This window comes from Megalops cyprinoides, chromosome 14, assembly GCF_013368585.1.
Source record: "Megalops cyprinoides isolate fMegCyp1 chromosome 14, fMegCyp1.pri, whole genome shotgun sequence".
NCBI lineage: Eukaryota > Metazoa > Chordata > Actinopteri > Elopiformes > Megalopidae > Megalops > Megalops cyprinoides.
In genome coordinates this window covers 6,616,720-6,629,262 of record NC_050596.1, presented here as the reverse complement: position 1 = coordinate 6,629,262, position 12,543 = coordinate 6,616,720, and the positions used below count along the sequence as shown (strand labels likewise).

At 47.0% G+C, this 12,543-nt stretch overlaps 1 protein-coding gene across 1 annotated transcript in view; it reads right to left on the bottom strand.

Moving 5' to 3' along the window:
* The window catches only part of LOC118789592 (cytoplasmic FMR1-interacting protein 1 homolog), a 61,475-nt gene that overhangs the window by 17,499 nt on the left and 31,433 nt on the right, over window positions 1-12,543 (bottom strand). The window contains exons 22-23 of the mRNA XM_036546075.1: window positions 11,888-12,087; window positions 8,543-8,630 (exon numbers count right to left, since the gene is read on the bottom strand). Coding sequence (XP_036401968.1) covers window positions 8,543-8,630; window positions 11,888-12,087 — 288 coding nt within the window. The remainder of the gene's footprint in view (window positions 1-8,542; window positions 8,631-11,887; window positions 12,088-12,543) is intronic.

Genomic DNA, 12,543 nt, shown 5'->3' with positions numbered 1-12,543 from the left:
AATCGAATGCAATTTGCTCGTGCAACCTCCAACCGACTACAGAACTCTGATCACTACAATGGGGGCCAGACGTGGGGTCATGATCTCAGTTAAACTTGCCATAGCTCTTTCAGGAAGGTCAGTGCAATCTAAATCATTTCCCTGACAACCACACTGACAGTAGGTGCGAATTAGGCCGGCTTCTCAGAAAATGCCTTTCTGAAAGACCTTCCCCTTGTCCAGCTCTCTCCACAGAGGGACCTGCATTACAGAGCTCAGAAAATGGTCTCTAAGCCACTCTGTTTGAAACCTCTGTCTGAGGAAGAATGGAGACATTGAAAAAAACACGACTACAGATTACATCTCATGGCTTTTATGCAGGCAACACAATAAGTGTGTTAACTATTTCCATATATCACAGTATCAGAGCTACTGCCACAATGTGCTACTGAACGCCTCTGCAAACGCTTTGTGGTGATTCCCCTTTACAGACAAGGCAAGGTGAATTATTATATGGTTTCTCATGAAAAGGATAAGAATCAGCTTTCACAATTTAAAATATATATTTTTAAACCTTTACAGCATCAGATGAAAAATGAAGAATAGACTTTATTGTCATTGCACGGTGGAGGTGCAACGAAATTGTGGAGAGAGCCTTGAGCCGCTGCGTCCGTACGCGCCGCCATCTGATAAAGAGGGATGATTATGTAGCCGAGGTAGAAACTGTTTGGAAAACTTGACCAGAACAGTGGGGTTAACACTTATTCAGTAAGTGCCACAGGATGTTCAATGTCAACTGTCGCCTCTCCACCTCAGTTTAAAGTCACGTCCAACAAGCGGCACCTTCTACAGCACACTGCCCCCATTGCTGCAGCAGAGGGGAGGAGCGCCCCCTACTGGTCCACCTACACCACTTCCATCAGCAAGCTGCTTTTCCTAGTTCCTTTCAAATCCGAGCACCAACCATCCCCAGCTCCCCTGAGACGCAGCTGTCCAGCATGACAGGGCTAAGGACCGCTACGGCTGCTGCAGGGGAAAAAAGAGGTGCGATTTCCACAGTTAGCAGTGGCAGATGTGGCTGAATTCAGACGATAAAAGACCTACTTCCATACTCAAATAAATCCTTTTCAGACTTCTGCAAGATCCATATGTTTAGCCTGAATTATTAAAGTGACATTTTTGGGAAGGAAAAAAAAAAGCCTACCCATAGTCATGCAGACCTTTCCAGCTTCATCTCAATAAACCCTTGTAACAATTAAAACAAGAAAAACAATCCTTACAGCAAAAACAGTCCACCTTCTCTCACTGATGATAGCAGTATGAAAGAACCTAATGTGCTAAAGTCCTAATCCCTGGAGAGGTGCTGACTCAGGGTCAGCCCTCAAAAGCCCTGAACCTAAGCACCTGTATAGGCCAGTCCTGACCTGGGCTACTCCCAGGTCAGGACCTGGTGCAGGGGAATGAGCAGTGGCCACACCAGCAGCTAGACCTGTGAGAGTATGCCAGCGCCTCACACCACACAGAGGAGGGGGGGACTCCAGGCAGCCAGCTAATGGGGAGGAGAGGGGCTCTGCTGCTACCCTTTTCTCTCATTCACTGGCTCCTCTCCCCTCCCACAGCGAGGCAGATCATTAGCGCTGCGCTCAGTCTTTGTGCTGCCTCTGCTAAGCGGCCACCACTGCTGCTGCTGCTGCCGCTGCTCCAGTCAGGAAGCTCTCCGGCTCCCGTTCACACGCGCAGGGAGCAGGTGGCGAGGAGAACAGCCCCGAGACCCTGATGGGGGGTGACGTGCCGGGAAGATCGGCTCCAGGGGAGCACCGCTGAGGGAGGGGGAGGGGAGCCGAAAACACCATCGCCTGAACGCCCGCTTTTCCCGCCTTCCCCGCTCCACTCGTCGCCTGCGATTACAGTAAGTCTCTGATCTCCGCTAACCTCCCCCCGATCACTGACGGACAGGTGTCAGCCAGGGCTCAAAACTTACCCTCAGCCGTTACTAATGACAACAGAGAGAGAGAGACAGAGACAGAGAAAGAGAGAGTGGAGTTCTGAGGGTTCTGAATTGTACGTTGTGACTTAATGAACCGGGGAGGGCTGGGGAAAGGGGGAGAGAGCCGGGAATCTCAGCAACATTAAGCAAACCGTAAACAAAGGCGAAAAAGTACAACAAGAGAACGGTACACAAAAGTAGCTCCTTTGTCTGGACTGCAGGGGGGGGTATGAATTGGAACGCTCCCAGCAGCTGTGTCAGAGCTCTGCACACCTGACCGGCTCTGATCGCAATCACACCTCTCCTGATGGCTGAATGGTAATCACCACACACACATCCCTCTGCATACACATTTAATCACTGCTGCATCCGGCAATTCACAGGCATCCACCAACTGCAAACTGCTGGAAACTGCAATTAGCAGGCATAATTAAAAATATTTCACTGCCATGAGGGGTTGCAAACTGAACTACTATTTTTTGAAAAATGTGAAGGTGGTTTTATGTGTGGATAACACACTTAAAACTCACAAACAACCTATGATACCAAATGGAAATGTATTTTTAAATTGGAGTTGATCTTATCCAGGGAGCTTTACAAGGCCAACTCAAAAAGAGGCACAAAGTCATGTCTGAGGTAAACCCTAAAAATCATTTATTTCATGTGAAAAATATTTTAAAAATCAATGCATGCTACATCTTTTTTTCCCCTAACTGGATGTGTATGGGTCACAGACCCAGAGCACTACATATGGTCGGGTTCTGAGGGAAAGCTGGAATCACAGGAGCAATTAAAACAGGGACAGCTGGTGAGGGAACCGCAACGTGACCACAGCCACAATAGCAAGGACCGCAAACGTAACTGCAAAAACAATGGAGGTTTGCCTTTATTTGGTTTCTCCCCGGCCCCGCCTCCGTGACCTTCACGTGTTCTCTTAAGTCACATGACCCATCAATCGATGGTTGACTGAACTGGTAAACTACCCACCTGCCGGCTAGTATGAATATGACCAGAAATCAGCATACAACCACAACTGATACAGGCAGTGCTCTCTGGGAACATTTGTAGTAAACTAGATTGTATGGAATTGAAATCCTGTTTTCCCACAGATACAATGCCAAGTGTGGTTTACCTTCCTAACCACAGGCTAGAAAGAGAATTTTGGGTCCACGATTCAGAAAGTGTTAATACTTGACTATCTGTACGTTAGAATGTACTTTGGTTTGAATGTCCTTGCACCTGAAACACAGCATAAATGTTATGACAGTATGACACAATGGGTTAGAGCTCTCTCAAAGCAGGATGTTAGGAATGGCTACAGGGCTAAAGTAGAAAAATACACAAACTCAGAATAAATAAAGGAAAAAAGAAATAAATCATTCTGCTCTTCTGTTCACAAGCCCACTGAAGGAGCACAACAAACTCAAATAAGGAACACAACGCATATAAAACATTTTAATAGATTCTGTGGCCTTTTTAGACTTTTTGTCTTGGCTGATGAGGCTGGCTGGCCTGCTCTCATTCTAACTCCCCAGCCTCTTGCTGTAAAGCAGATTTTCTGCCTTAAAATAATAAAACACACCGCTGTGAGGGAGAACAGTTGTGAAACAGAGCTTGACCAAAAAATTTTACATTTATTAAACGTTTTATTAAACTTTTTGACTTGAACACACTTATTTAAAGGGACTTTTTGTCTTCCCTTGAATTTTCATAATTCATCCAGTTATGAATTTCTTCTTTCTCCAAAAAGTCTCCCTTTAATTCAGACATCACCTAGAGCTGTCTAGAGCTGTCTGTCAGTCAGTCAAACAAAATCACTCACCCATTTTAGACTGTCAATAGATCACCTACACTTCTTTTCATATTTGAAAAGAAACATATGCTATTTTCAGCAAGAAGCACAACGAAACGGGTTAGGCAATGCAATGCAGCTTAGAAAGTTGAAAATATTTAACTTTATATTAAAAATATTCACTAGCCAACCGCGGGGGTGATCCAGAACCTGCCAGAACAGAGAAGATGGAGCATGAAGTCTTAGTTCAGCAACAGTCATTTCAGTCCCTATAATCACAGTTCCACAGACTCCATGAGAGCACCCGTCACCTGTCATTAGAAATGCACTAATATGGGACGTTAGTCTGATAACACAAATCCCATCAGCTTTCCCTGGAGGAGGAAAAAAAATGACATTAATAGGATACGCAACCTGGAACTACCACGCCATCTTTCAGTGTCAATAACCCGATATAATCTCCTTTCACGGGGAAGGATTCAGCAAATACCACAACAAGGCAAGCGAAATATGTCAAATCTCATAGAATAATAATGACAGGCCCGACACAACTCAGACAGCATAAACTCCATAAACCACGCCGGTGTTCAGCTGAAATGCTCCACTGTGCCAAACTTAACAGTTACAGACAGATACTCTGAAATTCTGAAAGAAATAAATTAAAAACACTGACATGGGGTGGTTAGGGAAAAAAACGCACCAGAGTTTGATTTATTAGACAGCTTCTTAAACCTCTCTGATACAAATCAAGCCATTGATTGGCTTTACTTCACATGGAGTTTATGGGAAAAAAAACTACACACACAAATGAATAATGCCTACAGTCTTGACTGGACTCTGTTTCTATATTCTTCTCTATTCACATGTTTTTTTAAAAAAAAAAAAAAAAAAGAATAATAAAGAGATGTGTATATTGTTCAGTAAGAGCTACTCGTTATAAATCTGAAAAAGCAGCCAGCCATGGGTTTTTTTTTTTATGTTGTTTTATTTAGGAGAAAAATACCAATAAGGGTTATGGCGGAGATCCAGGAGAGCTTTTAGCCTCCGGCTAACTGCACGTGTCACCATCAGAATGGAACTGCATGCATCAGACTGATTGCTTGATACCAGCTTTTTCAGCCAAAGTATCATCTATAGGAGAGCAGAGCCTCGCGCCGCACGCTACCTGTAAAAACAGCTCCCTGAAGAACAATCCTGCTGAATGCTTAGAGTGTGAACACCAGCACAAATCCCTGTCTCTGCAGCTCCGAAGCCCCCGGGCCTTCCTACAGCCGCCATCACCGCGACCGCTTCACCGCCAAATTCATCACCGAGCGAGAGCCGGGGCCCGGCCGGAGCAGGACGGGTGGCGGGATGGGCATCGCCGTGCGGGACATCACGGCCACCTCAGCCACCGTCACCTGGCCACCCTCCCCTGGCTGCGCGGGTGGCTTCTACAGCGTCCTGTACCACCCCAACTGGAACGGGCTGCTGCTGGGCTACGCCCGGGGCGGCCTCCTGCGTGAGGCGGTGGTGCCCCCCGGACGCACCTCGGCCAGCCTGGTTAACCTGAGCCCGCAGACCGCCTACGTGCTGTGCGTGGCGTGCCGCCCGGGGCGGCCCGGCGGGGAGCAGTGCCAGCTGTTCCACACGCTGGAGGAGAGCGGTGCGGAGCCCAGCGGGGGCAAGGAGCTGGCGCTGGGCGTCTGGCTGGCCAGCACCGTGCTGCTGCTGCTCATCGGCGCCGCCCTGCTGTACGGCTGCCTCCGCTCCTGGTGCCGCTGGGGCCGCGACCCCGCCGACACCGCCCAGTCCCCCCGCGGCCACGGCGGGAAGGGGCCCGTGAGACACCCGTACTCCCCGAGCAGTCCGGAGGGTGACCCGCAGCCGGACACCGGCCCCCTAGAGAGCCCCTGCGGTTTGGCCGGGAGCGCCCCCATCTCTGACCCCGGCCAGGAATCAGTCCCGCTGGCCGTACGGGCTGTGTCAGAGGGAACCCCTTGAGACTTTCATTCCAGGTTTTCCATTACAATCCATCTGCTTCTGCCACTGCCTGGGCTTAAAGCAGGGTTACAGGACAAGCTCTTTAAAAATGGGGACAGACTACATGTGGTGGCAAATGACTTTACCCTCTTCAGAAGATGCCATCAATTGTGAACTACAGAGTTTAAAAAAACTGCTGCAATTTCTAACTCCTTAAATCTATGGTCAAACGGCCCATACTTTTCTGCACTGCTCATAACTGTGAACCATTTTCAGTATTTTGAAAAATATGTAAAATGTCTGTCAACACGAAAAAATGGAACTTTCACTGTAAACTTTATAAGCATTTTCAACTACAAGTATATCACAGCTGATTTGATTTGCCCTGTATGTGCATCACCAAAATAAATAACTACCCTGCTAATACCTCCACAACATCTTTATACAACTGTTTTAATACGTAAAGTGCCGATAATAGCTTTATATTACATTACAATTGCTTTTATGCAGAGAAGTTTACATACCTTACAACTTTTACATGTTCTCCATTTACACAGCTTGATATGTGCTTAGGAAATTCAGATTAAGCACCTTTTGAAGGGGTACAATTGCAGTGCCCCTTCCAAGAATCAAACCAGCAACCTTTTAGTGACCTGTGTGCTAACTGCTAAACCACACTGCTACCTTTCACAATAACAATTACAGTGTTGGGTCTGGGGGCCTGCATGCTGGTCTCGTTAAAGAAGCATTCAGACTAATTACAGTTTTATACACTCACAAAACATTATTTCAACTGTACAAAATGCAGTTACTCACATGTAAGAGCTTATTCTTTTATGTCAGTAGACACACTTGGACACATAGGCTACGCCTGACATTAAAACTACTGTTATAAAATAAGTGCAAAAAAATAAGTCAGGTTACACTAAACAATCTGGACCACATTACCTCACAACTAAAGCACTAGCCCAAAGTAAGCCTGCCCAATGTTCCCTGAATACTTCTGAGAAACTTGGCCTTGAGCTGTTATTCATTATCCCGCTTGAAGAGAACGTAGTCAGTCTGAGAGTTGATTTTACATTAAAAAAATGCATTTCTAAACACAAGTGTCAAATTTTCACAAGTGCAAAGCCACGCCACAGTTTTGCACTGTTTGTCTGTTCTGACGAGAGAAGGCGAAGGCCGCTGAAATCGCATCTAATAAAACAATCGGCACGTGGAGGCCTACTTGCAGTATGCGTTAGCATTGTACTTGGAATGATACAGTCCTTAAGTTGTACACAAGTGCTTTGCACTTTCATGTTGATCTAGGCACACAACTGTGATCTCAGCACTATGTTTAGCACTAGCTCTTGCTCGTGTGCGGTTAGCGGTGTCCTGTTTGCGCAGCTTCTAATGCCACTTCATTAGATGCACTGTTTAAGTGGCTCTGGATAAGCGCGTCTGCTAATTGGCAATAATGAAATGCAATGTAATGACACATGTCAGAGAGTGTGAGGTGGCCCCTCTGCAGCTTTAAAGAGCAGGCTGGGGGGGACGAGCGGGGAGGGCAGGGGGGGGATGGGGGCGAGGCCTGATGTCAAAGCTCTTTCAGAGCCGCCACGGCCCACTATTACGCCAGTGCTGCACTTTGCAGAACCATTTTGCCACACGCAAGGACGTGATATGTCAAAGAAAGGGCTCGGCAAATTGGATCGGCAGCGTTTTTCTCTCTCTCATTGAGCAAGAGGTGCACTCTGCCGACAAGGGATGCAGTTCACCCCCAGAAAGAGCGTCCTGGCCCTGGCCAAGCTCGTAAGCCGGTCAAGAAAATACAAGGGGAAAAAGAGTTGAGGACTCACCACAATCTGATAATCAACTTTTAATATCTCACTGTAACTCAGTGCTCTGAACACTACCCAAAAAAACAGAAATAAACTTCTATTAAGCCAGTATACATACACAAACGCACACAGGCAAACACTTCTGAGCTACAGACCTTGTAAGGAAACAAACAAATGACAACAGACGAAAACTAAATATCTGATCATGTGCTGCTGCTACAGTGCAAGACTTTCATACGTACTCTATGTTCTGTTTTCAGTCAAACTTTGAGAACCGTATCAATATTTGATAGCATGTTTATTAAATACCCCAGTGACACTGAAACAAAATTCACAGCTGAGATATAGATGACTGTCACTAAAGCAAATTTAATCATTAGCCATTCGCGAGACACACGTTCCCCGTCCTCGATGGACGTTAACGCTGGCACACCTGAGGTTCCCAGCGGCCTGTTACGGCTGAATTCAGCTAGAGTTGTCAAACAATACTGCTGGGCTCTTTGCATTGACTTTTCTTCTCATTTGTTCTCCGTTTCAATAAGCGACTCCCCTTCCTTCCCAAACTGACCGAGTGGAAGCCGAGGCACACTGGGACCATAGCGGCTGCGTTTACACTCAGTTTGGCCACTCCACACAGGCTCTTTCCCCGCCACTCTGCCCCCTAATATTCCGCTTCACCCAGCTGATGCCACAGCCACTTGACCAGGGCACAGACATTGCTCAGACCACGCAGCATATATCCTCTGACAACAAACACACGTTCCACGTCGATCTCCCTCAAACACATGAGGCCTAAACCGAGAAACACTTCCGCTTGCGTTGCAATGCATGGTTTAAGTGCTTAGACTTGGTGGCTGGCGGCTTGGACTGTGAGCATTGCTGATCAAGGCAGGGGGCAGGGAGTTCGTGACCAGCCAATGAGGTGGCAGTGGGCGTGTCTATAGGAGGACTGAGGGTCCACATAGAAGGAGGCGGGGAGAGGGTGGTCTCGTCACTGACCTTCGACCCATACAGGTACTGCGGCTGGGCGTTGGGGGGCTTGTCTCTCTGGAACTCCTGGGAGAAGGGCAGCACTGTGCGCACAAACCTGGAGGGAGAGAGAGCGTGGGGGGACAGGGAGGGGCACAGAGAGAGAGGGGGAGAGTGAGCAGAGGGAGGGAGACAGACAAGGGGGAGAGAGACAAAAACTCAGTCTGTCTGGCTTTCTCAAAACAGTCGGGAAGGCCATCTGTCTAAAACCGTATTGATTTCCTCTGCTGCCTCGCTGGGCCCTCATAGACAAGTGATGCAGTAATCTCTTCACTTTAAACACAGAAATGAAATGTTTGATCTCTCGTGCACACACACGCGCACACACACACACACACAGTTCCCGTGGAGCCGTCAGTCTGTAATTGACAGGTTAATGGGACTCAGACTCAACAACCTCCACACGAGGAGGAACAAGAAGACAGCCAGAACTGGCCAAAGGGAACTGTCTGACCACACTGATGAGCCATGGAAACCGCGCTGACTGCAAACACCAGCATGACGGAATTAGAGGAAGGGAACAAGTTGTTTAAAACAACTGTGCAAGCATTGAAGTGACAATACCAATAATAATTAATCTAAGCAACAGTCAAACTGAGGCTAAGGGAAGAAGGAAGTCCCTTTCATTTCTGCCAAAGACAGATACTCTGAAATTCTGAGCCAAAGAGCTCCAAAACATCTCATTTCTCCTTCTCCTTCCAGTTTCTGTATTCCACGCAGCAGGAGACCTGTCAGTCAAACCCTCACACCTTTCAGTTTGACGACCTTGCCCAGAGAGCTGGTGCAGGAATCGGTAATGAGCTGTTAGGAGAGGAGGCGCAAACATCTGTGGGAAATCAATGCGCTGAACTGTCTTTTCGACAGTTGATCTGTGGTTGCCCCCCTCCCCATTATGCACTGCCACTCATTTAAAGGCCGGCTCCGCCTTCACGCGGCCACACTCGAGACCACTCAAAAGTTCTGAGCTTTAGAACCGGGCACACTCCCGGCTTCAGACGCAGGACGTGGGACGAGCCCTCAGAGAACAGAGCTGAAAACTGCGCTTTTCAAAAAAATGGCCCCCTAACAAAGGCTGACGAGAATGACTCCTCTCCCGGCTCGCATACACAGCCAGCCACATGCTGTGGTGCTCAGAGGAAAATGGCACTTGCTTCAGCGCAACAATGTGGAAATGGGTCAGGCGTTGCCTTCTGCTCCGATTTATAACTGCGCTTATGCTGGATAATAGGGACAGTCTTGGGCGGCCTCTTCCTTTCAAGTGCGTGCCGCTGCGCTGATTAAAAACCCCGGGTCAGGCAGAGGCCAACAGCCGAGGTGCGGAGCGCTTTTCTGGCAAAACGACAGCCAGCTCCCCGCGCCCGTCGGAAAGAACAATAACGAGCACCGGCCGCCAATCTTCAAAGCGGCTCTAGTTCCCATTTCTGCACCCCGCCCCCCCCCACCATCTTTAACACCGAGTCCTTTCGCTTCATTTGATCTGCTGTGATGGCTCAAAGGCATATTCTCCGTGGATCTTGGTATGAAATCAGTTCAGGTCTGGCCCAAAAATCTTTAGGAATGACATTCAAGTGCAAAATAATTGAGTAGGTTTATTGTTGAGTAAAAGAGTTAAGTTATTATAAGAGGAAAGTGAAAGAATTTGGCAATAACAGGCCATTCAGCCAAGCCAAGTACATCAGCAGTCCATAATTGGCTATGTAAAGCTCTTGTGGATGACAAAAACCTATAGAGTCTTTCATACTTCTAATTAACATTGATAGTGTAAACACTACTTTGCCTTAGACACATTACAGATTGCAGTTCTAATGACCACAAGTTACAACTGTAATGTTCCAAACTGCTGATTGGTTAATGTTCAAACAACACAGCTGGAATCAACCTTGATGCTTGAGCAAACACAACTCATAATGCACTACTACATGCATGTCATTTTTTTTATTACAAGTATTAACGATCTAACTCCATGTTTATTTCGCAGATGTAAGCCTGCTACTTTGAAAGCAAAGGGAGTGTGAAAATTAAAATGATAAAAATAAATAACATAAGTGAGGTTCCCTGACTCATATTGTGCCTTTAACAGTCTGACGGGATAACCGCGAGGTGTCACGTTGAGCCTCGAGCCACATTGTGCGATATGAACACAGGTCATCTCTGCTCTGCACGGTGAAGTTTCATAAGTGTTATCAGCAACTTTAGCTGAAACAGTCAGATGTAACCCATAAGACATAGAATAGCTGGATTTTATTAAACAAACACTAGATGTTCACCTTGTTAATACCATCTACTTCTAGTAGTACTTTGTACTACTGACTATCCTAATGTTACCTCATTGTTACGCGTGTGGTCATGCCACATCAACCTACGGGGTCAGGTGTCTATGGATGTTATTACAGTTTTAAACACACTTCTTATGGGACTGTTCGGTTGCTCTATCAATGATGGAACTGGTCTCTTCCAAACAGAAGGAGCTGTTAAGCCAGGCTGGAATAAGCCTAGCTGATCAGTGTCTTTTTTGCCCCGTTGACCTAAAGCGCAAAAGGACTTGTGGAAATGCTCGCATACCCTCTCTTCTCCATGCACACGGGAATGGAAAGGGGGACTAAACAGAAATATTTAATAAAACTACAAAACTTAAAATATATGGACAAAGGTATTTGGCCACACCTGTTTTTCAGGGTTTGGGCTAGGCCCCTTATCTCCAGTGAAGGGCAATTATAATGCTTCAGCATACCAAGACATTTTGGACAATGCTATGCTTCCAACTTTGTGGCAACAGTTTGGGGAAGGCCCTTTTCTATTCCAACATGACTGTGCCCCAGTGCACAAAGCAAGGACTATAAAGACATGGTTTGATGAGTTCGGTGTGGAAGAACTTGACTGGCCCGCACAGAGCCCTGACCTCAGCCCCATCACGCACCTTTGGGATGAACTGGAACGGAGATTGCGAGCCAGGCCTTCTCATCCAACATCGGTGCCTGACCTCATAAATGCTCTACAGAATGAATGGGCACAAATTCCCACAGAAACACTCCAAAATCTTGTGGAAAGCCTTCCAACAAGAGTGGAAGCTGTTATAGCTGCAAAAGGGGGACCAACTCCATATTAAAGTATATGTATTTGAATACAATGTCATTACAGTCCCTGTTGGTGTAATGGTCAGGCGTCCGAATACTTTTGTCCATATAGTGTATATCTAATTTCCACACATTCCATACATCTGACAGCTCACTGCCTTTCCAGCATGCCCGTTCCCATGGGAACAGCAGCAGCCGCTCTTTGGCAGACAGAGGCCGGGTGGGGGCATCTGTAGATTACCTGTTTGTGGAGCCGTTGTAGCAGTAGTTGGGCAGGAAGTCGTAGTTGAGCTCCCAGAAGACGTGCAACGTGACCCTGCCGTAGGGGGCCGACACGTTGTGGTTGGCCTCACGGAACATGGCGTTGAAACTGTCCAGGGTCAGGAACTTCCCCAGCAGCCGGTGGGTCATCCGGTTGATCTCCAGAAGTCCGTCCAGTTCCTGCAGGGGAGGTTGCTACTGGTGAGTCAGCCTGCAGGTGTATACCCAGCCTCTAAGCGCCCACTGAACTTGACGCGCTTTTCTACTACTCTAAGCCAACATAAGACAAGTCCCGAAGCCCAAAACAGCAGCAGGAGAGCTCCATTCAAAATTGAAAGCAGCATTTATATAACACCTCTAATTTGGAACTTCCCAAAGCATGAAAGCTAAGAGTGAAATTAAAGGCTGACTTTCCCTATGCAGTGAGGCACTATGTATGAGATGTGAGCCTACGGCAGTGCAGAGCAGAGCTGCTGTAGTCTTCTCTGCAGTGGCCATGTTTGTTTTTTTTAAGCAGTTAGCTGATCCCGTCTTCATTTAAGAGTTGTGCTACCTTTTATGGTCGTAAAATTTGCTCAGACCACACCAGTGACATTTACACATTTGGTCCTGTGTGTTTAGCAGCAAGATGAAGTT